At 42.1% G+C, this 22,252-nt stretch overlaps 1 protein-coding gene across 1 annotated transcript in view; it reads right to left on the bottom strand.

Annotated features, from left to right (window-relative positions):
- Window positions 1–22,252, bottom strand: part of DNAJB14 (DnaJ heat shock protein family (Hsp40) member B14) — a 122,288-nt gene that overhangs the window by 51,933 nt on the left and 48,103 nt on the right. The window contains exon 3 of the mRNA XM_053703482.1: window positions 2,374–2,519. Coding sequence (XP_053559457.1) covers window positions 2,374–2,519 — 146 coding nt within the window. The remainder of the gene's footprint in view (window positions 1–2,373; window positions 2,520–22,252) is intronic.

Genomic DNA, 22,252 nt, shown 5'->3' on the forward strand with positions numbered 1-22,252 from the left:
GTCCATGTTTTTTTATTTATTTATTTTATTTTTATTTTTTTTATTTATTTATTTATTTATTATTTTTTTTTTGTTTCCCCCGGGCGTCTAATCTCAAGCATGTAGTTCATCTAAGGAATCAGGGATCTCTCTCAGGTTGGTCATTCTGGGTCTTCCATTGTTGTCCTCTTCTGATGGCTAATGCTTGCAGGAGTTGAAGATTGTGGTATGTCGATTGATAGGTCTCTGCAGAATTGTGGCAGGTCTTCTTCTGTACGGTATATTACATTTTTATTGTCTTTTGTAGCAATAATAGCCACCGGAAAACCCCATCTATACGGTATTTTATGTGTTTGTAGCGTAGAAGTGATGTGTGAGAGTGCTCTGCGCTTTTGTAGGGTTACCGGACTCAGGTCGCTAAAAATTTGAATTGGCATTCCAGCATGTTGAAGGGGCTGTTTAGCCCTGGCATTGCGTAAGATCTCTTCTTTATCTTGAAAGTTGAGCAGCCTTAGGATGACATCACGTGGCGGGGCTTTAGGGGGTGGCCTAGGCCGCAGAGCTCTGTGTGCTCGTTCAATAGGAATATCTGGCGAACTTGGTGTCCCCTTAATAGTTCTGAATAGGCTCTGGAGGCACCCTTCTATTGCAGCAGCTGAGATAGACTCCGGAACACCTCTCACCCGCAGATTGTTGCGACGGCTGCGGTTGTCCAGGTCCTCTATCTTATCATTTAGGGTCTGTATAAGGTTATCTTGAGATGTCACTTTGCTGGTGAGTTGAGTCAAATTAGTGGAAGTTGATGTTTGGTCATCTTCAATCACTGTGATCCTATCTTTTAATGAGGATATATCTTTGTGTAACTCCTTATATAGTGTGCGCACCTCATGCATCACTACCTTTATATCTTCCTTAGATGACAATTGACTCAGATCCTCTTTAGTGACGTAGTTCGGTGGAAGAGTGTCAGTATTGGGTGTGTCCGCCATTGCGAGCTGTTTGTCGCTTGTAACTTGTTTAGAGGGTGCTGGTTCCTTGGTATCTTTTGGTTTTAAATAATGGCCCAGTGTTCTGCTAGTGGTAACTTTCTCTCCTCTATGTTGCTTTTTATTGGGCATCCCAGTATATAATGGGGGAAAGTAATGTATTGTCCTGCGCTCCCTTTAGTAAGTTGTAAGAGAGAAATGTGTGAGTCCTGAATCCCTAAGGTATTTGGGCCTGTGTAGAGATTCTTAAAGAAAACTGCAGTTTATTACTCTGCCAAAGAAATTTCTGTGGGGTATGTTGTCCTGCAGAGACAGGGAGCTGTATATAGCTTTATTAGGGGTTTGAGCTTTTTATTCTTTTCTTTTCCTGCGGGCAGTTTCTATTCTTTTTTTTAATGTGTAAGAACTGCTCCTGTCACGCTGCTGACGTGTTTAATGGCTGCCGTCTCTACAGCTCTCTATCTCCAGGCCCCAAGTCTGCTGGATAATGTCAGGTCAGGTGAAAACTTCAAGCGCTGCTAATGTTGCGCTTTCTTATGCCTGATCCCACAACTGCTGAGCCAGCATTTTACTATCCCCGCTTTTTACCTTATGTCGCTTGGCTCCTGTAAGTCCCGCTATTGCCGCTCACCTCCATATGCCGAGATCTGCTGGGATAAAGGTGTCGGGTCTTGATCGGGGGAGACTGCGTTAACTTCGGGCTGTTATACTTATAGCCCCTATTCCGGCAGCAGGTACAAGCGTGTCACGGCACTCCTTGATGTTCCGGCTAGGCCGTAATCTGTCAGGTGTCTTTTACTTAAAGCTGCTCCACACGCTATCAGAGTTGCTGAGTGTATATTTCACTCCCCTCCTATATTGCGGTTATTTAGTGGTGATTTTTAACCTCCTATATGCTTGTTATTTCACATTATATGCCACAGGGCTCAGGAGCTCTTTTAGATAGCTGCCATCGGCCTGCGTGGCTTAACTCCGCCCCCCCCCACACTATATATATTTTATGTTTTTCTGATGAATATTTATTCTCTTAAAAATGCAAAACAAAAAAAAATATACAATAAACAGTAGTTATTTAAATGCATCAAAAATAACATGTCATACATTTGTCACCTCAACATGGAACGCAAAAAACAAAATCAGTATTTTTGTAGGACACTTATGGATTCATACCATGGACCTTTTTTCATGTACCGATCCAAGTATGTGTGATATATAGGAAAATAATTCACAAAATCCTGAACTTTGTTATGCAACCATATAAATATTATAGTGCATATGGCCATATTTTAAATAGCTAGAAAAAGTATTTTTTTTTAATGCTTTTCTTAAACTGCTGACCTGAAAGACTGAGCAAAAAAACAAAAACAAAATAATGCATTTTTCTCGTCACAAAAAAAAAACTATTTACTTTTAAAAGCTTCCGTTGCTCCAGGTGCTTGGTTTTTGTCAGGATGAAATTTCAGGGCTAGCTTTCGGTAGGCCTTCTTTAGATCTTCATCCCCAGCATCTTTACTCACACCTAAAACTTCATAGTAGTTTTTACACTTCTTTATCCTGTTTAGATTTAAAAAGTAACATGTAATTAAGTATTTTATCATTAATTTAATTCAATTAAAAAAAAAAAAAAAAGTATGCTTATCTGATAAATTATTTTCTTTCCTGGCATGAAGAGTCCACAAATCCATTCAAATTACTAGTCGGAATTCAACTCCTGGCCACTAGGAGGAGGCAAAAAACAACTCAGCAAAGCTGTTATGTATTACTCCCACTTCCCATAAACCCCCAGTGATTCAGCCGAAGGAATATGGAAAGAAAAGAGGACATAAGGTTATAAAGGTGCCTGAGGTTTAAAACAAAATTGACCAACGCCGTCTTAAAATTAATTACGGGCGGGTCTTGACTCTCTATGCCAGGAAAGAAAAGAATTTATCAGGTAAGCATAAATGTTGTTTTCTTTTCAATGGCATGGAGAGTCCATGAATCCGTTCTAATTACTAGTGGGAACCAATACCCAAGCTAGAGGACACAGAATGGAAGGGAGGGAGAACAAGACAGACGGACTTAAACAGAAGGCACCGCCACTTGAAGAACTTTCCTCCCGAAAGAAGTCTGTTAATCCAAAATAATTGATTTTGTAAAATTTGAAAAAAAAAAGAATGCAACAAGGACCAAATGACCGCCCTGCAGATTGGTTCCACATAAGTCTCATTTTGAAGACCCGGGAAGAAGAGACAGCCCTAGTGGAGTGAGCCATATTCCTCTCAAGAGGCTGTTGCCCAGCTGTCACATAAGCCAACCAACAAACACCTCTTAACCAAAAAAGGAAAGAGAGTAGAAGTAGCCTTCTGGCCCTTACGTTCACCAGAGAAAACAAACGCAAAGAGTAGTAGATTGCCTAAAATCTCTAGTTGCCTGCAGATAGAATTTCAGAGCACACACAACAACCAGGTTATGAAACAGACATTCTTTCTGAAAAGGATTAGGACAGAGTGAAGTATCGATAATTTCCTGACTGATATTGTGTTCCGACACTACCTTAGGAGAAATCCCAACTTAGTACTAAGGACCACCTTATCCGCATGACAAATAAGGTAAGGGGTATCACACTGCAGAGCCGAAAGCTCAAACTCTCCTAGCAGAAGAAATAGCGAGAAGAAAACTTTCCAAAATAATCTAATATCAACAGAGTGCATAGGCTCAAACAGAGCCTGCTGCAAAACCCTAAGAACCAGATTAAATCCCCATGGGGGAACAACAAGTTTAAACACAGGCCTGAACAAAGGATAGAACATCCGGTAGGTCTGCAAGACGCTTAAGCAAAAAAAAAAATGACAGGGCAGAGATCTGACCCTTCAGAGTACTGACTGACAAGCCTTTCTCCAGGCCCTCACACACCATGAAAATGGTACTAGCCCCCAAAACATCCAACATATATAAGAACCATGCTAAATAGAGCAGAGGACTGAGACGTGAGGAAATAAAAATGTGCAGCATTTCTCCAGGCCCTTACACACCATGAAAATGGTACTAGCCCCCAAAAACATCCAACATATATAAGAACCCTGCTAAATAGAGCAGAGGACTGAGACGTGAGGAAAAAAAAATGCGCAGCATAAACCCCCCCCCCCCGCCCACATAGGAGCCAACAAAGTATCCTTAGCATAAGAATAAACAAACTGCCCCAATACATAGACAGTTTATGGAAAGAGAGCTCGACAACTCACAGATAAACTGACACTTTTGTGCGAAACAGACCAATGGCGGGAAGCGTTAACCCCTCCGACGCTGGTCTCTAGTTCAGAAACAAGCTCCCATGCAAGTAGGGCAGTAACTCACTAATATAATAAAATGCCCAGCATGAAAACAAACCCGTTATATAAAATATCCGTTGGACTGTTAAAACGGATCGTCACTAGATAAAAACTACTTAAAGGACCAGTCAACACAGTAGATTTGCATAATCAACAAATGCAAGATAACAAGACAATGCAATAGCACTTAGTTTGAACTTCAAATGAGTAGTAGACTTTTTTTTCTGACAATTTGAAAAGTTATGTATTTTTCCACTCCCCTTGTACCATGTGACAGCCATCAGCCAATCACAAATGCATACACACTTTTTCTTGCACATGCTCAGTAGGAGCTGGTGACTCAAAAAGTTTAAATATAAAAAGACTGTCCACATTTTGTTAATAGAAGTAAATTGGAAAGTTGTTTAAAATGGCATGCTCTATCTGAATAATGAAAGTTTAATTTTTATTGAGTGTCCCTTTAAGCCTGGTACAGTATACTCCCTGGGGAAGTACCTCGAAGTAAAAGGCTCTAAGAACCCAAATAAAAATTATATTTGGGTGATAATCGTATCCTGCAAAAGTTGGGATCCATTACACCAGCGTCATAGATCTATTTAAAATGGATGCAATAGTGGCAGCAGTGTAACTTACCACACTTAGACAGCCCCTGGGGAAACACAACCCTAACCTGTATCTAGGTCTCTCCAGAGAGGATTCCTGTACTCACCCCTATCCATAATGAACAGACACATAAAGTCTAGACTCTGCCGACAATGCTAATGAAAGTGGCAATACAGGTCTGACCGGCAACATACAAGAACGCAAAGCAGTCTAACTGCCACGATCTCTGCCCAGGGGGAGGAGGAGAAAAAAAAAACAAAACAAAAAAAAACACACAACAGAGGAAAAATAGCCCGACTCCATTAAAGGCCAAAACCTGTGCCATAATTCGTGCAAATAAAAGTGCTATTACACCATCACTACACTGGATAGAAAAACAAACAAGTAGTGCATGAGGAGATCTGCCTTTAGTAATACAGAGCCCCCTTATAGAGAAATCAACTATACAAGTACACTGGGCAGAGATGGGAGCATGAGGGAATACCATTTTTAGTCTTCAGAATTTCAGCCCTTAAATATGTGAAAGCCACGTGGGAGATTTGAAAGTCCCCACTTCCCATAAAGCCTGGGTCTGTGCTATTCTGACCAGTCTTAAGGCTATAGAAGTGACAATGATTGTTTGGTTATTTAATCCAAGAAGCTGCTCTGCTGCAAATATCCAAAACCTGTGGATATTATAATAAATGATAAAATACATACCCCTCCTGAGGGAAGCAGGTCCCACTAGGTCCCTGATATTCCAGTCCTTCCACTGATATTCCTTGATGAATATAAGAAAGGACTTACCCTCTAGGGTCTTCTGCTGTGGAGCAGTCACAGCAGCTCCAGGTCTGTTAGCCTCATCTGACCGCTGACAGGGACCTGAAGATACAAGAAAAACAGAGTAACCAACCCTGGTTTTCTATAAAAGGGGTTAGCATAATTTTTAGAGTTAAAGTAAGGATTACCTCACCGACCTCCAACAGCTAATAGCCACCATTACTCTTACTAAAGGATTACATGGACACCTCATTGCCCTGATCCTTGCTTGCAGGAAAACTACCCATTAAATACTTTTCTTTAGACACCATCTTCGCACATCCTCCCAGGTGTATAAGGCAAAGAATGACTGGGGGTTTATGGGAAGTGGGAGTGATACTTAAACAGCTTTGCTGGGGTGTTCTTTGTCTCCTCCAAGTGGCCAGGAGTTGAATTCCCACTAGTAATTAGAATGGATTTGTGGACTCTCCATGCCATTGGAAAGAAAAAAAAAAACATTAACACAATACCACAAAGACATTTTTAATCAAGATAAAAAATGGAATAAAATGAAAGTATACAGCAAACTTGCAAGTCTAAAGTGATCATCATAGCAATAATGACTGCCAGGCAAAAAACAGAATTTATGCTTACCTGATAAATTACTTTCTCTTACAGGTGTATTCAGTCCACGGATTCATCCTTACTTGTGGGATATTCTCAATCCCTACAGGAAGTGGCAAAGAGAGCACACAGCAAAGCTGTCCATATAGCTCCCCTCAGGCTCCGCCCCCCCAGTCATTCGACTGACGGTTAGGAGAAAAAGGAGAACCATAGGGTGCAGTGGTGACTGTAGTTATTGTAAAATAAATTTGAACCTGACCTAAATATCAGGGCGGGCCGTGGACTGAATACACCTGTAAGAGAAAGTAATTTATCAGGTAAGCATAAATTCTGTTTTCTCTTACTTGGTGTATTCAGTCCACGGATTCATCCTTACTTGTGGGATACCAATACCAAAGCAATAGGACACGGATGAAGGGAGGGAACAAGTCAGGTAACCTAAACGGAAGGCACCACTGCATGCAAAACCTGTCTCCCAAAAATAGCCTTCGAAGAAGCAAAAGTATTGAATTTGTAAAATTTGGCGAATGTATGCAGTGAAGACCAAGTCGCTGCCTTACAAATCTGTTCAACAGAAGCCTCATTCTTGAAAGCCCATGTGGAAGCCACAGCTCTGGTGGAATGAGCCGTAATTCGTTCAGGAGGCTGCCTACCAGCAGTCTCATAAGCCAATCGGATGATGCTTTTCAGCCAGAATGAAAGAGAGGTAGCAGTCGCTTTCTGACCTCTCCTCTTACCAGAATACACGACAAACAAGGATGATGTTTGTCTGAACTCTTTAGTTGCTTTTAAATAGAACTTTAAAGCACGAACCACATCAAGATTGTGCAACAGTCGTTCCGTCTTAGAAACCGGATTAGGGCACAGAGAAGGAACAATAATTTCCTGGTTAATATTCTTATTAGAAACCACCTTTGGAAGGAAACCAGGTTTAGTACGCAAAACAACCTTATCTGCATGGAACACCAAGTAGGGTGAATCTCACTGTAAAGCAGATAATTCTGAAACTCTTCAAGCAGAAGAAATAGCTACTAAAAATAAAACTTTCCAAGATAATAACTTGATATCTATGGAATGTAAAGGTTCAAACGGAACCCCTTGAAGAACTGAAAGAACTAAATTTAGACTCCATGGAGGAGCCACAGGTCTGTAGACAGGCTTGATTCTTACTAATGCCTGTACGTCTGGCACAGCTGCCAGACGCTTGTGTAACAGAATAGACAGAGCAGATATCTGTCCCTTTAAGGAACTAGCTGACAGACCTTTCTCCAAATCTTCTTGGAGAAAAGACAATATCCTTGGAATCCTAACTTTACTCCACGAGTAACCCTTGGATTCACACCAACAAAGATATTTCCGCCATATCTTATGATAAATTTTCCTGGTGACAGGCTTTCTGGCCTGTATCAGAGTATCTATAACTGAATCAGAGAATCCCCGCTTAGTTAGGATTAAGCGTTCAATCTCCAAGCAGTCAGTTGCAGAGAAACTAGATTTGGATGCTTGAAAGGACCTTGGATTAGAAGATCCTGTCTCGATGGCAGTTTCCATGGTGGGATCGATGACATGCCCACTAGGTCTGCATACCAAGTCCTGCGTGGCCACGCAGGCGCTATCAGAATTACCGAAGCCCTCTCCTGTTTGATTCTGGCTATTAGCCGAGGGAGAAGAGGAAACGGTGGAAAGACATAAGCTAGACTGAATGACCAAGGCACTATTAATGCATCTATCAGTGCCGCCTTGGGATCCCTGGATCTGGATCCGTAAAGAGGAAGTTTGGTGTTCTGACGGGACGCCATCAGATCCAACTCTGGAATGCTACAAAGCTGAGTTGGTTGAGCAAAAACCTCCGGGTGGAGTTCGCACTCCCCTGGATGGAAAGTCTGACGACTTAGAAAATCCGCCTCCCAGTTGTCTACTCCTGGGATGTGAATTGCAGATAGATGGCAGGAGTGATCCTCCGCCCATTTGATAATCTTGGATACTTCCTTCATCGCTAGGGAACTCTTAGTTCCCCCCTGATGATTGATGTACGCTACAGTCGTGATGTTGTCCGACTGAAATCTGATTAATTTGGCCTCTGCTAGTTGAGGCCACGCCTGGAGCGTATTGAATATCGCTCTCAGCTCCAAAATGTTTATCGGGAGAAGAGATTCTTCCCGAGATCATAGTCCCTGAGCCTTTAGGGAGTTCCAGACCGCACCCCAGCCTAACAGACTGGCATCGGTCGTGACAATGATCCATTCCGGTCTGCGGAAACTCAGCCCCTGAGACAGGTGATCTTGAGACAACCACCAGAGAAGAGAGTCTCTGGTCTTTTGGTCCAGTTGAATTGGAGGAGATAAATCTGCTTAATCTCCATTCCAATGTTTGAACATGCACAGTTGCAGTGGTCTGAGATGGATTCGGGCGAAAGGGACCACGTCCATCACCGCAACCATTAAACCAATTACTTCCATGCACTGAGCCACGGAAGGCCGAGGAATGGAATGAAGAACTCGGCAAGTATTTAACAGTTTTGACTTCCTGACCTCTGTCAGAAAGATTTTCATTTCTACCGAGTCTATTAGTGTTCACAGAAAGGGAACCCTTGTGAGCGGGGACAGAGAACTCTTTTCTACGTAAACCTTCCACCCGTGAGACCTTAGAAAGGCCAGAACGATGTCCGTATGAGCCTTGGCTCTGTGAAAGGACGACGCCTGTATTAAGATGTCGTCTAGGTAAGGTGCTACTGCAATGCCCCGCGGTCTTAGTACCGCCAGAAAGGACCCTAGCACCTTTGTGAAAATTCTGGGAGCGGTGGCCAGCCCGAAAGGCAGGGCCACGAACTGGTAATGATTGTCCAGAAAGGCGAACCTTAGGAACTGATGGTGATCTTTGTGGATAGGAATATGTAGGTACGCATCCTTTAGATCCACGGTAGTCCTATATTGACCTTCCTGGATCATCGGCAAGATTGTCCGAATGGTTTCCATCTTGAAAGACGTAACTCTGAGATATTTGTTTAGAATTTTTAGATCCAGGATTGGCCTGAAAGTTCCTTCCTTTTTGGGAACTATGAATAGATTTGAGTAAACGCCCAGTCCTTGTTCTGTAATTGGAACTGGGTGTATCACTCCCATTTTTAGTAGATCTTCTACACAGCGTAAGAACGCCTGTTTCTTTGTGTGGTCTGAAGACAAACGAGAAATGTGGAACCTTCCCCTTGGGGGAGAATCCTTGAATTCTAGAAGGTACCCCTGAGCAACTATTTCTAATGCCCAGGGATCTGGGACATCTCTTGCCCAAGCCTGAGCAAAGAGAGAAAGTCTGCCCCCTACTAGATCCGATCCCGGATCGGGGGCTACCCCTTCATGCTGTCTTGGTAGCAGGAGCAGGCTTCTTGGCCTGTTTACCCTTATTCCAGCCCTGCAAGGGTTTCCAGGTTGCTTTGGGCTGGGAAGCGTTATCTTGCTTTTCGGCAGCAGAGGTTGCAGCAGGTCCGCTCCTGAAGTTGCGAAAGGAGCGAAAATTAGCCTTGTTTTTGGCCTTAAATGGCCTATCTTGTGGAAGGGCATGGCCCTTGCCTCCAGTGATATCTGAAATAATTTCTTTCAGCTCTGGGCCGAAAAGGGTTTTCCCCTTGAGGGGAATATTTAACAGTTTTGTTTTGGACGACACATCCGCCGACCACGATTTGAGCCAAAGGGCTCGTCGCGCCATGATGGCAAAACCTGAGGTTTTCGCCGCTAGTTTAGCTGATTGGAGAGCGGCATCAGTGATAAAAGAATTAGCCAGCTTTTTAAAGCGTGAATTCTATCCATGACCTCATCGTATGAAGTCTCCCTCTGGAGCGACTCCTCCAGGGCTTCGAACCAAAAAGCCGCTGCAGTAGTTACCGGGATAATACAGGCAATTGGTTGAAGCAGAAAACCTTGCTGAACAAAAATTTTCTTTAGCAAGCCTTCCAATTTTTTATCCATAGGATCTTTGAAAGCACAACTGTCCTCTATTGGTATAGTTGTATGCTTAGCCAATGTTGAAACAGCCCCCTCTACCTTAGGGACCGTCTGCCACGCGTCCCTCCTAGGGTCATGTATGGGGAACATTTTCTTAAAGATAGGTGGGGGAACAAAGGGTACACCTGGTCTCTCCCACTCCTTAGTCACAATATCCACCACCCTCTTTGGGATCGGAAATGCCTCAGTGTATACAGGGACCTCTAAATATCTGTCCATTTTACACAATTTTTCAGGGACCACCATGGGGCCACAATCGTCCAGCGTAGCCAAAACCTCCTTAAGCAGGATGCGGAGGTGTTCCAGCTTAAATTTAAACGCTAAGGAATCTGACTCTGCCTGCTGAGAAACTTTCCCTGTGTCAGAAATTTCTCCCTCAGACAGCCCTTCCCTCACTGCTACCTCTGAGTTTTGTGAGGGTGCTACAGATACATTATCCAAAGCTTCAGATTGCTCATCCTCTGTAATTAAAAATGAGCTATCGCGCTTTCTTGGAAAAACTGGCAGTTTGGATAAAAAAGCTGCAAGGGAATTATCCATTACTGCTGCTAATTGCTGTAAAGTAATAGGGGCCAATGCGCTAGAGGTACTAGGCATCGCTTGCGCTGGCCTAACTGGTGTAGACACGTGGGGGGAGGAAGGAGGACTATTCTCATTACCCTCCGTTAAGGAATCATCTTGGGCAGCATTTTTAATTGTCACTGGATGATCTTTAAAATGCTTAGATGTTTGTGCACACTTTAAACATAAATGCAATGGGTATTGCCATGGCTTTTGAACATAAAGAACAAGGTCTATCTGAAGGCTCAGACATGTTTGACAGACTCAGACAACACTAAAATATTGAAAAAAATACTTTTGAAAAAAACGATACTGTCTCTTTAAATAATAAAAAGGCACACTTTTTTACCAAATCATCAAAAAACATCCGATCGTAATGAAATTTTCACCACATGATCCTAATGCCTTGAAATGATTGCACACAAGTTTTCAAATCGTTTAACCCCTTAATGCCCAAACCGGAGCAAAATGAAGTAAATACCCAGTTTAACCCACTACAGTACTATGCCACAGTCTTTGCTGTGGCTTTACCTTCCTTTAGGGTTATTTGCAGGTGTAAAACAGAATTTATGTTTACCTGATAAATTTCTTTCTCCAACGGTGTGTCCGGTCCACGGCGTCATCCTTACTTGTGGGATATTCTCTTCCCCAACAGGAAATGGCAAAGAGCCCAGCAAAGCTGGTCACATGATCCCTCCTAGGCTCCGCCTACCCCAGTCATTCGACCGACGTTAAGGAGGAATAATTGCATAGGAGAAACCATATGGTACCGTGGTGACTGTAGTTAAAGAAAATAAAATATCAGACCTGATTAAAAAAACCAGGGCGGGCCGTGGACCGGACACACCGTTGGAGAAAGAAATTTATCAGGTAAACATAAATTCTGTTTTCTCCAACATAGGTGTGTCCGGTCCACGGCGTCATCCTTACTTGTGGGAACCAATACCAAAGCTTTAGGACACGGATGAAGGGAGGGAGCAAATCAGGTCACCTAAATGGAAGGCACCACGGCTTGCAAAACCTTTCTCCCAAAAATAGCCTCAGAAGAAGCAAAAGTATCAAACTTGTAAAATTTGGTAAAAGTGTGCAGTGAAGACCAAGTCGCTGCCCTACATATCTGATCAACAGAAGCCTCGTTCTTGAAGGCCCATGTGGAAGCCACAGCCCTAGTGGAATGAGCTGTGATTCTTTCGGGAGGCTGCCGTCCAGCAGTCTCGTAAGCCAATCTGATGATGCTTTTAATCCAAAAAGAGAGAGAGGTAGAAGTTGCTTTTTGACCTCTCCTTTTACCTGAATAAACAACAAACAAGGAAGATGTTTGTCTAAAATCCTTTGTAGCATCTAAATAGAATTTTAGAGCGCGAACGACATCCAAATTGTGCAACAAACGTTCCTTCTTTGAAACTGGTTTTGGACACAGAGAAGGTACGATAATCTCCTGGTTAATGTTTTTGTTAGAAACAACTTTTGGAAGAAAACCAGGTTTAGTACGTAAAACCACCTTATCTGCATGGAACACCAGATAAGGAGGAGAACACTGCAGAGCAGATAATTCTGAGACTCTTCTAGCAGAAGAAATCGCAACTAAAAACAAAACTTTCCAAGATAATAACTTAATATCAACGGAATGTAAGGGTTCAAACGGAACCCCCTGAAGAACTGAAAGAACTAAATTGAGACTCCAAGGAGGAGTCAAAGGTTTGTAAACAGGCTTGATTCTAACCAGAGCCTGAACAAAGGCTTGAACATCTGGCACAGCTGCCAGTTTTTTGTGAAGTAATACCGACAAGGCAGAAATCTGTCCCTTCAGGGAACTTGCAGATAATCCTTTTTCCAATCCTTCTTGAAGGAAGGATAGAATCCTAGGAATCTTAACCTTGTCCCAAGGGAATCCTTTAGATTCACACCAAGAGATATATTTTTTCCAAATTTTGTGGTAAATCTTTCTAGTCACAGGCTTTCTGGCCTGAACAAGAGTATCGATCACAGAATCTGAGAATCCTCGCTTCGATAAAATCAAGCGTTCAATCTCCAAGCAGTCAGCTGGAGTGAAACCAGATTCGGATGTTCGAACGGACCCTGAACAAGAAGGTCTCGTCTCAAAGGTAGCTTCCAAGGTGGAGCCGATGACATATTCACCAGATCTGCATACCAAGTCCTGCGTGGCCACGCAGGAGCTATCAAGATCACCGACGCCCTCTCCTGCTTGATCCTGGCTATCAGCCTGGGGATGAGAGGAAATGGCGGGAACACATAAGCTAGTTTGAAGGTCCAAGGTGCTACTAGTGCATCCACTAGAGCCGCCTTGGGATCCCTGGATCTGGCCCCGTAGCAAGGAACTTTGAAGTTCTGACGAGAGGCCATCAGATCCATGTCTGGAATGCCCCACAGGTGAGTGACTTGGGCAAAGATTTCCGGATGGAGTTCCCACTCCCCCGGATGCAATGTCTGCCGACTCAGAAAATCCGCTTCCCAATTTTCCACTCCTGGGATGTGGATAGCAGACAGGTGGCAGGAGTGAGACTCCGCCCAAAGAATAATTTTGGTTACTTCTTCCATCGCTAGGGAACTCCTTGTTCCCCCCTGATGGTTGATGTACGCAACAGTCGTCATGTTGTCTGATTGAAACCGTATGAACCTGGTCCTCGCAAGCTGGGGCCAGGCCTGGAGCGCATTGAATATCGCTCTCAGTTCCAGAATATTTATCGGTAGAAGAGATTCTTCCCGAGACCAAAGACCCTGAGCTGTCAGGGATCCCCAGACCGCGCCCCAGCCTATCAGACTGGCGTCGGTCGTGACAATGACCCACTCTGGTCTGTGGAACATCATCCCTTGAGACAGATTGTCCAGGGACAGCCACCAACGGAGTGAGTCTCTGGTCCTCTGATTTACTTGTATCTTCGGAGACAAGTCTGTATAGTCCCCATTCCACTGACTGAGCATGCACAGTTGTAATGGTCTTAGATGAATGCGCGCAAAAGGAACTATGTCCATCGCCGCCACCATCAACCCGATCACTTCCATGCACTGAGCTATGGAAGGAAGAGGAACGGAATGAAGTATCCGACAAGAGTCCAGAAGCTTTGTTTTTCTGGCCTCTGTTAGAAAGATCCTCATTTCTAAGGAGTCTATAATTGTTCCCAAGAAGGGAACCCTTGTTGACGGGGATAGAGAACTCTTTTCCACGTTCACTTTCCAGCCGTGAGATCTGAGAAAGGCCAGGACAATGTCCGTGTGAGCCTTTGCTTGAGGAAGGGACGACGCTTGAATCAGAATGTCGTCCAGGTAAGGTACTACTGCAATGCCCCTTGGTCTTAGCACCGCTAGAAGGGACCCTAGTACCTTTGTGAAAATCCTTGGAGCAGTGGCTAATCCGAAAGGAAGCGCCACGAACTGGTAATGTTTGTCCAGGAATGCAAACCTTAGGAACCGATGATGTTCCTTGTGGATAGGAATATGTAGATACGCATCCTTTAAATCCACCGTGGTCATAAATTGACCTTCCTGGATGGAAGGAAGGATAGTTCGAATGGTTTCCATCTTGAACGATGGGACCTTGAGAAATTTGTTTAAGATCTTGAGATCTAGGATTGGTCTGAACGTTCCCTCTTTTTTGGGAACTATGAACAGATTGGAGTAGAACCCCATCCCTTGTTCTCTTAATGGAACAGGATGAATCACTCCCATTTTTAACAGGTCTTCTACACAATGTAAGAACGCCTGTCTTTTTATGTGGTCTGAAGACAACTGCGACTTGTGGAACCTCCCCCTTGGGGGAAGTCCCTTGAATTCCAGAAGATAACCCTGGGAGACTATTTCTAGCGCCCAAGGATCCAGAACATCTCTTGCCCAAGCCTGAGCGAAGAGAGAGAGTCTGCCCCCCACCAGATCCGGTCCCGGATCGGGGGCCAATATTTCATGCTGTCTTGGTAGCAGTGGCAGGTTTCTTGGCCTGCTTTCCCTTGTTCCAGCCTTGCATTGGTCTCCAAGCTGGCTTGGCCTGAGAAGTATTACCCTCTTGCTTAGAGGACGTAGCACCTTGGGCTGGTCCGTTTTTACGAAAGGGACGAAAATTAGGTCTATTTTTTGCCTTGAAGGGCCGATCCTGAGGAAGGGCGTGGCCCTTACCCCCAGTGATATCAGAGATAATCTCTTTCAAGTCAGGACCAAACAGCGTTTTCCCCTTGAAAGGAATGTTTAGTAGCTTGTTCTTGGAAGACGCATCAGCCGACCAAGATTTCAACCAAAGCGCTCTGCGCGCCACAATAGCAAACCCAGAGTTCTTAGCCGCTAACTTAGCCAATTGCAAAGAGGCGTCTAGAGTGAAAGAATTAGCCAATTTGAGAGCATTGATTCTGTCCATAATCTCCTCATAAGGAGGAGAGTCACTATCGAGCACCTTAAGCAGTTCATCAAACCAGAAATATGCGGCTGTAGTGACAGGGACAATGCATGAAATGGGTTGTAGAAGGTAACCCTGCTGAACAAACATCTTTTTAAGCAAACCTTCTAATTTTTTATCCATAGGATCTTTGAAAGCACAACTATCCTCTATGGGAATAGTGGTGCGTTTGTTTAAAGTAGAAACCGCTCCCTCGACCTTGGGGACTGACTGCCATAAGTCCTTTCTGGGGTCGACCATAGGAAACAATTTTTTAAATATGGGGGGAGGGACGAAAGGAATACCGGGCCTTTCCCATTCTTTATTAACAATGTCCGCCACCCGCTTGGGTATAGGAAAAGCTTCTGGGAGCCCCGGCACCTCTAGGAACTTGTCCATTTTACATAGTTTCTCTGGGATGACTAAATTTTCACAATCACAAGTGGATAATACCTCCTTAAGCAAAATGCGGAGATGTTCCAATTTAAATTTAAATGTAATCACATCAGATTCAGCCTGCTGAGAAAATGTTCCCTAAATCAGTAATTTCTCCCTCAGACAAAACCTCCCTGGCCCCCTCAGATTGGGTTAGGGGCCCTTCAGAGATATTAATATCAGCGTCGTCATGCTCTTCAGTAACTAAAACAGAGCAGCCACGCTTACGCTGACAAGGGTTCATTTTGGCTAAAATGTTTTTGACAGAATTATCCATTACAGCCGTTAATTGTTGCATAGTAAGGAGTATTGGCGCGCTAGATGTACTAGGGGCCTCCTGAGTGGGCAAGACTCGTGTAGACGAAGGAGGGAATGATGCAGTACCATGCTTACTCCCCTCACTTGAGGAATCATCTTGGGCATCATTGTCATTATCACATAAATCACATTTATTTAAATGAATAGGAATTCTGGCTTCCCCACATTCAGAACACAGTCTATCTGGTAGTTCAGACATGTTAAACAGGCATAAACTTGATCAGAAAGTACAAAAAACGTTTTAAAATAAAACCGTTACTGTCACTTTAAATTTTAAACTGAACACACTTTATTACTGCAATTGCGAAAAAACATGAAGGAATTGTTCAAAATTCACCAAATTTTCACCACAGCGTCTTAAAGCCTTGAAAATATTGCACACCAATTTTGGAAGCTTTAACCCTTAAAATAACGGAACCGGAGCCGTTTTAAGCTTTAAACCCCTTTACAGTCCCTGGTATCTGCTTTGCTGAGACCCAACCAAACCCAAAGGGGAATACGATACCAAATGACGCCTTCAGAAGTCTTTTATAAGTATCAGAGCTCCTCTCACATGCGACTGCATGCCATGCCTCTCAAAAACAAGTGCGCAACACCGGCGCGAAAATGAGACTCTGCCTATGCTTTGGGAAAGCCCCTAAAGAATAAGGTGTCTAAAACAGTGCCTGCCGATATTATTAAATCAAAATACCCAGAATAAATGATTCCTCAAGGCTAAATAAGTGTTAATATCAATCGATTTAGCCCAAAAAAAGTCTACAGTTTAAATAAGCCCTTGTGAAGCCCTTATTTACAATCGTAATAAACATGGCTTACCGGATCCCATAGGGAAAATGACAGCTTCCAGCATTACATCGTCTTGTTAGAATGTGTCATACCTCAAGCAGCAAGAGACTGCAAACTGTTCCCCCAACTGAAGTTAATTGCTCTCAACAGTCCTGTGTGGAACAGCCATGGATTTTAGTTACGGTTGCTAAAATCATTTTCCTCATACAAACAGAATTCTTCATCTCTTTTCTGTTTCTGAGTAAATAGTACGTACCAGCACTATTTGAAAATAACAAACTCTTGATTGAATAATGAAAAACTACAGTTAAACACTAAAAAACTCTAAGCCATCTCCGTGGAGATGTTGCCTGTACAACGGCAAAGAGAATGACTGGGGTAGGCGGAGCCTAGGAGGGATCATGTGACCAGCTTTGCTGGGCTCTTTGCCATTTCCTGTTGGGGAAGAGAATATCCCACAAGTAAGGATGACGCCGTGGACCGGACACACCTATGTTGGAGAAATTAAGCCTCCCTGAAGTCCTCCTGTACTCTAAAGGCTCTGCACATGAAGCGGCGTGGAGCTGTGTTGCAAATCAACTGCACAATTGAGGCACGAAAATGAGGCCCCCTCCTTCTTACTCTAGAGATATGGGGCCTTCTGAGTCAGAATAGCTGTCTTCTAAAATGCCAGGCGTAAAAAATTCCCCAAAAAGTGTTTGCAACATTTAAAAACACTTAATAACATAAGATTACCCTAATAAAGTAATCGATTTAGCCCATCACAGTGTCTGCCAGTATTAAAGCCCTTAAAGGGACACTCAGGTTAAATTAAATTTTCATGATTCAGATACAGCATATAATTTTAAACAACTTTCCAATTTACTTCCATTAAAAAAAAATGTACACAGTCTTTTATATTTACAATTTCTCAGTCACCAGATCCTACTGAGCATGTGCAAGAATTCACAGACTATACGTATATGCATCTGTGATTGGCTGATTGCTATCACATGGTACAAGGGGAGTGGAAATATACATAACTTTGAAATTTGTTATAAAAAAATCTACTACTCATTTGATGTTCAGACTAAGTGCTATTGCATTGTCTTGTTATCTTGCATTTGTTGATTATGCAAATGTAATGTGTTGACTGGTCCTTTAACTGAAGCCCTCTTTCTATACTGTGTCTCAGAAAATGGCTTACCTTCCCTCATGGGATATCTGTCAGTCTTCTAGCACTACCAGGTCTTGTTAGAAAATATGACTGAACATACCTTAAGCAGAATAAGCCCGCAAACTGTTCCCCCCAACTGAAGTTCTCCTGTACTCAACAGTCCTGCGTGGGAACAGCAATGGATTTTAGTTACAACATGCTAAAATCTTTTTCCTCTCAGCAGAAATCTTCATCACTTTCTGCCTCAGAGTAAATAGTACAAACCGGCACTATTTTAAAATAAACTCTTGATTGAAGAAATAAAACTACAAATCTAACACCACATACTCTTTACCCCCCCCCTGTGGAGATGCTACTTGATAAAGCGGCAAAGAGAATGACTGGGGGGGGGCGGAGCCTGAGGGGAGCTATATGGACAGCTTTGCTGTGTGCTCTCTTTGCCACTTCCTGTAGGGATTGAGAATACCCCACAAGTAAGGATGAATCTGTGGACTGAATACACCAAGTAAGAGAAACTGACAACTAACAACTTTATTCTGTTTTGTTGTAGATGTCAGAGTTCACATATCCTTATTTCTATGTTCTCCTATTTATTGTGATAACTGAAAAGTTATATAAAGATACAAATCCCGAATTCCAAAATCCAAACTTTTTACATTATTTTAAATCTTCTCTTCCTGTGTCTTTGGTTTGTTTTTTTTATGTCATAAAATGCAAATAATGGTCTATATTTATTTAAAACAACAAATATTACACAATTACAGTACTTTACTATGTTTCTGGAGGTACTGTGCATGCAAACGTATTACAAATTATTCAAAACTATGTTAGCTTATATGTATAAGGTGTATTATGACATGTAAATATTTTGCCTAAAGGACATAAGATATTGTTGTTTTTATGTGGTTCCATTTTAAAAAATGTCAAAGATTTTCCAAAGACCAGTCCCAAACTGTTTGGATAAATAGTATAGTATATTATATCTATCTATCTATCTATCTATCTATCTATCTATATATATATATATATATAAACGACAATTGTTTGTGCAAATGTTTCAGGGTTTTATTTTAATTATTTTCTACTACATTACATAACATTAGGATAGATGAAAGGAGCATGCATACACTGCCAAAATTCACACATTGCTAAAATCAGAATTTTAGTTAATTTAAAATTACACACACAATATTATAAATATATATATATATATATATATATATATATATATATATATATAATATTGTGTGTGTAATTTTAAATTAACTAAAAACATAATTTATGTAAGAACTTACCTGATAAATTCATTTCTTTCATATTAGCAAGAGTCCATGAGCTAGTGACGTATGGGATATACATTCCTACCAGGAGGGGCAAAGTTTCCCAAACCTCAAAATGCCTATAAATACACCCCTCACCACACCCACAATTCAGTTTAACGAATAGCCAAGAAGTGGGGTGATAAAAAAGTGCGAAAGCATATAAAATAAGGAATTGGAATAATTGTGCTTTATACAAAAATCATAACCACCACAAAAAAAGGGCGGGCCTCATGGACTCTTGCTAATATGAAAAATGAATTTATCAGGTAAGTTCTTACATAAATTATGTTTTCTTTCATGTAATTAGCAAGAGTCCATGAGCTAGTGACGTATGGGATAATGACTACCCAAGATGTGGATATTTCCACACAAGAGTCACTAGAGAGGGAGGGATAAAATAAAGACAGCCAATTCCTGCTGAAAATAATCCACACCCAAAATAAAGTTTAATGAAAAACATAAGCAGAAGATTCAAACTGAAACCGCTGCCTGAAGTACTTTTCTACCAAAAACTGCTTCAGAAGAAGAAAATACATCAAAATGGTAGAATTTAGTAAAAGTATGCAAAGAGGACCAAGTTGCTGCTTTGCAAATCTGATTAATCGAAGCTTCATTCCTAAACGCCCAGGAAGTAGAAACTGACCTAGTAGAATGAGCTGTGATCCTCTGAGGCGGAGTTTTACCCGACTCAACATAGGCAAGATGAATTAAAGATTTCAACCAAGATGCCAAAGAAATGGCAGAAGCTTTCTGGCCTTTTCTAGAACCGGAAAAGATAACAAATAAACTAGAAGTCTTTCGGAAAGACTTAGTAGCTTCAACATAATATTTCAAAGCTCTAACAACATCCAAAGAATGCAACGATTTCTCCTTAGAATTCTTAGGATTAGGACATAATGAAGGAACCACAATTTCTCTACTAATGTTGTTGGAATTCACAACTTTAGGTAAAAATTCAAAAGAAGTTCGCAACACCGCCTTATCCTGATGAAAAATCAGAAAAGGAGACTCACAAGAAAGAGCAGATAATTCAGAAACTCTTCTGGCAGAAGAGATTGCCAAAAGGAACAAAACTTTCCAAGAAAGTAATTTAATGTCCAATGAATGCATAGGTTCAAACGGAGGAGCTTGAAGAGCCCCCAGAACCAAATTCAAACTCCAAGGAGGAGAAATTGACTTAATGACAGGTTTTATACGAACCAAAGCTTGTACAAAACAATGAATATCAGGAAGAATAGCAATCTTTCTGTGAAAAAGAACAGAAAGAGCAGAGATTTGACCTTTCAAGGAACTTGCGGACAAACCCTTATCTAAACCATCCTGAAGAAACTGTAAAATTCTCGGTATTCTAAAAGAATGCCAAGAAAAATGATGAGAAAGACACCAAGAAATATAGGTCTTCCAGACTCTATAATATATCTTTCTAGATACAGATTTACGCGCCTGTAACATAGTATTAATCACAGAGTCAGAGAAACCTCTTTGACCAAGAATCAAGCGTTCAATCTCCATACCTTTAAATTTAAGGATTTCAGATCCTGATGGAAAAAAGGACCTTGCGACAGAAGGTCTGGTCTTAACGGAAGAGTCCACGGTTGGCAAGAGGCCATCCGGACAAGATCCGCATACCAAAACCTGTGAGGCCATGCCGGAGCTACCAGCAGAACAAACGAGCATTCCTTCAGAATCTTGGAGATTACTCTTGGAAGAAGAACTAGAGGCGGAAAGATATAGGCAGGATGATACTTCCAAGGAAGTGATAATGCATCCACTGCCTCCGCCTGAGGATCCCGGGATCTGGACAGATACCTGGGAAGTTTCTTGTTTAGATGAGACGCCATCAGATCTATTTCTGGAAGTTCCCACATTTGAACAATCTGAAGAAATACCTCTGGGTGAAGAGACCATTCGCCCGGATGCAACGTTTGGCGACTGAGATAATCCGCTTCCCAATTGTCTATACCTGGGATATGAACCGCAGAGATTAGACAGGGGCTGGATTCCGCCCAAACCAGAATTCGAGATACTTCTTTCATAGCCAGAGGACTGTGAGTCCCTCCTTGATGATTGATGTATGCCACAGTTGTGACATTGTCTGTCTGAAAACAAATGAACGATTCTCTCTTCAGAAGAGGCCAAAACTGAAGAGCTCTGAAAATTGCACGGAGTTCCAAAATATTGATCGGTAATCTCACCTCCTGAGATTCCCAAACTCCTTGTGCTATCAGAGATCCCCACACTGCTCCCCAACCTGTGAGACTTGCATCTGTTGAAATTACAGTCCAGGTCGGAAGCACAAAAGAAGCCCCCTGAATTAAACGATGGTGATCTGTCCACCACGTTAGAGAGTGTCGTACAATCGGTTTTAAAGATATTAATTGAGATATCTTTGTGTAATCCTTGCACCATTGATTCAGCATACAGAGCTGAAGAGGTCGCATGTGAAAACGAGCAAAGGGGATCGCGTCCGATGCAGCAGTCATAAGACCTAGAATTTTAATGCATAAGGCTACCGAAGGGAATGATTGTGACTGAAGGTTTCGACAAGCTGAAATCAATTTTAGACGTCTCTTGTCTGTTAAAGACAGAGTCATGGACACTGAATCTATCTGGAAACCCAGAAAGGTTACCCTTGTCTGAGGAATCAATGAACTTTTTGGTAAATTGATCCTCCAACCATGATTTTGAAGAAACAAGACAAGTCGATTCGTATGAGATTCTGCTAAATGTAAAGACTGAGCAAGTACCAAGATATCGTCCAAATAAGGAAATACCACAATACCCTGTTCTCTGATTACAGACAGAAGGGCACCGAGAACCTTTGTAAAAATTCTTGGAGCTGTAGCTAGGCCAAACGGCAGAGCCACAAACTGGTAATGCTTGTCCAGAAAAGAGAATCTCAGGAACTGATAATGATCTGGATGAATCGGAATATGCAGATATGCATCCTGTAAATCTATTGTGGACATATAATGCCCTTGCTGAACAAAAGGCAAGATAGTCCTTACAGTTACCATTTTGAACGTTGGTATCCTTACATAACGATTCAATATT

The sequence above is a fragment of the Bombina bombina genome, chromosome 2, assembly GCF_027579735.1.
Source record: "Bombina bombina isolate aBomBom1 chromosome 2, aBomBom1.pri, whole genome shotgun sequence".
NCBI classification, from domain to species: domain Eukaryota; kingdom Metazoa; phylum Chordata; class Amphibia; order Anura; family Bombinatoridae; genus Bombina; species Bombina bombina.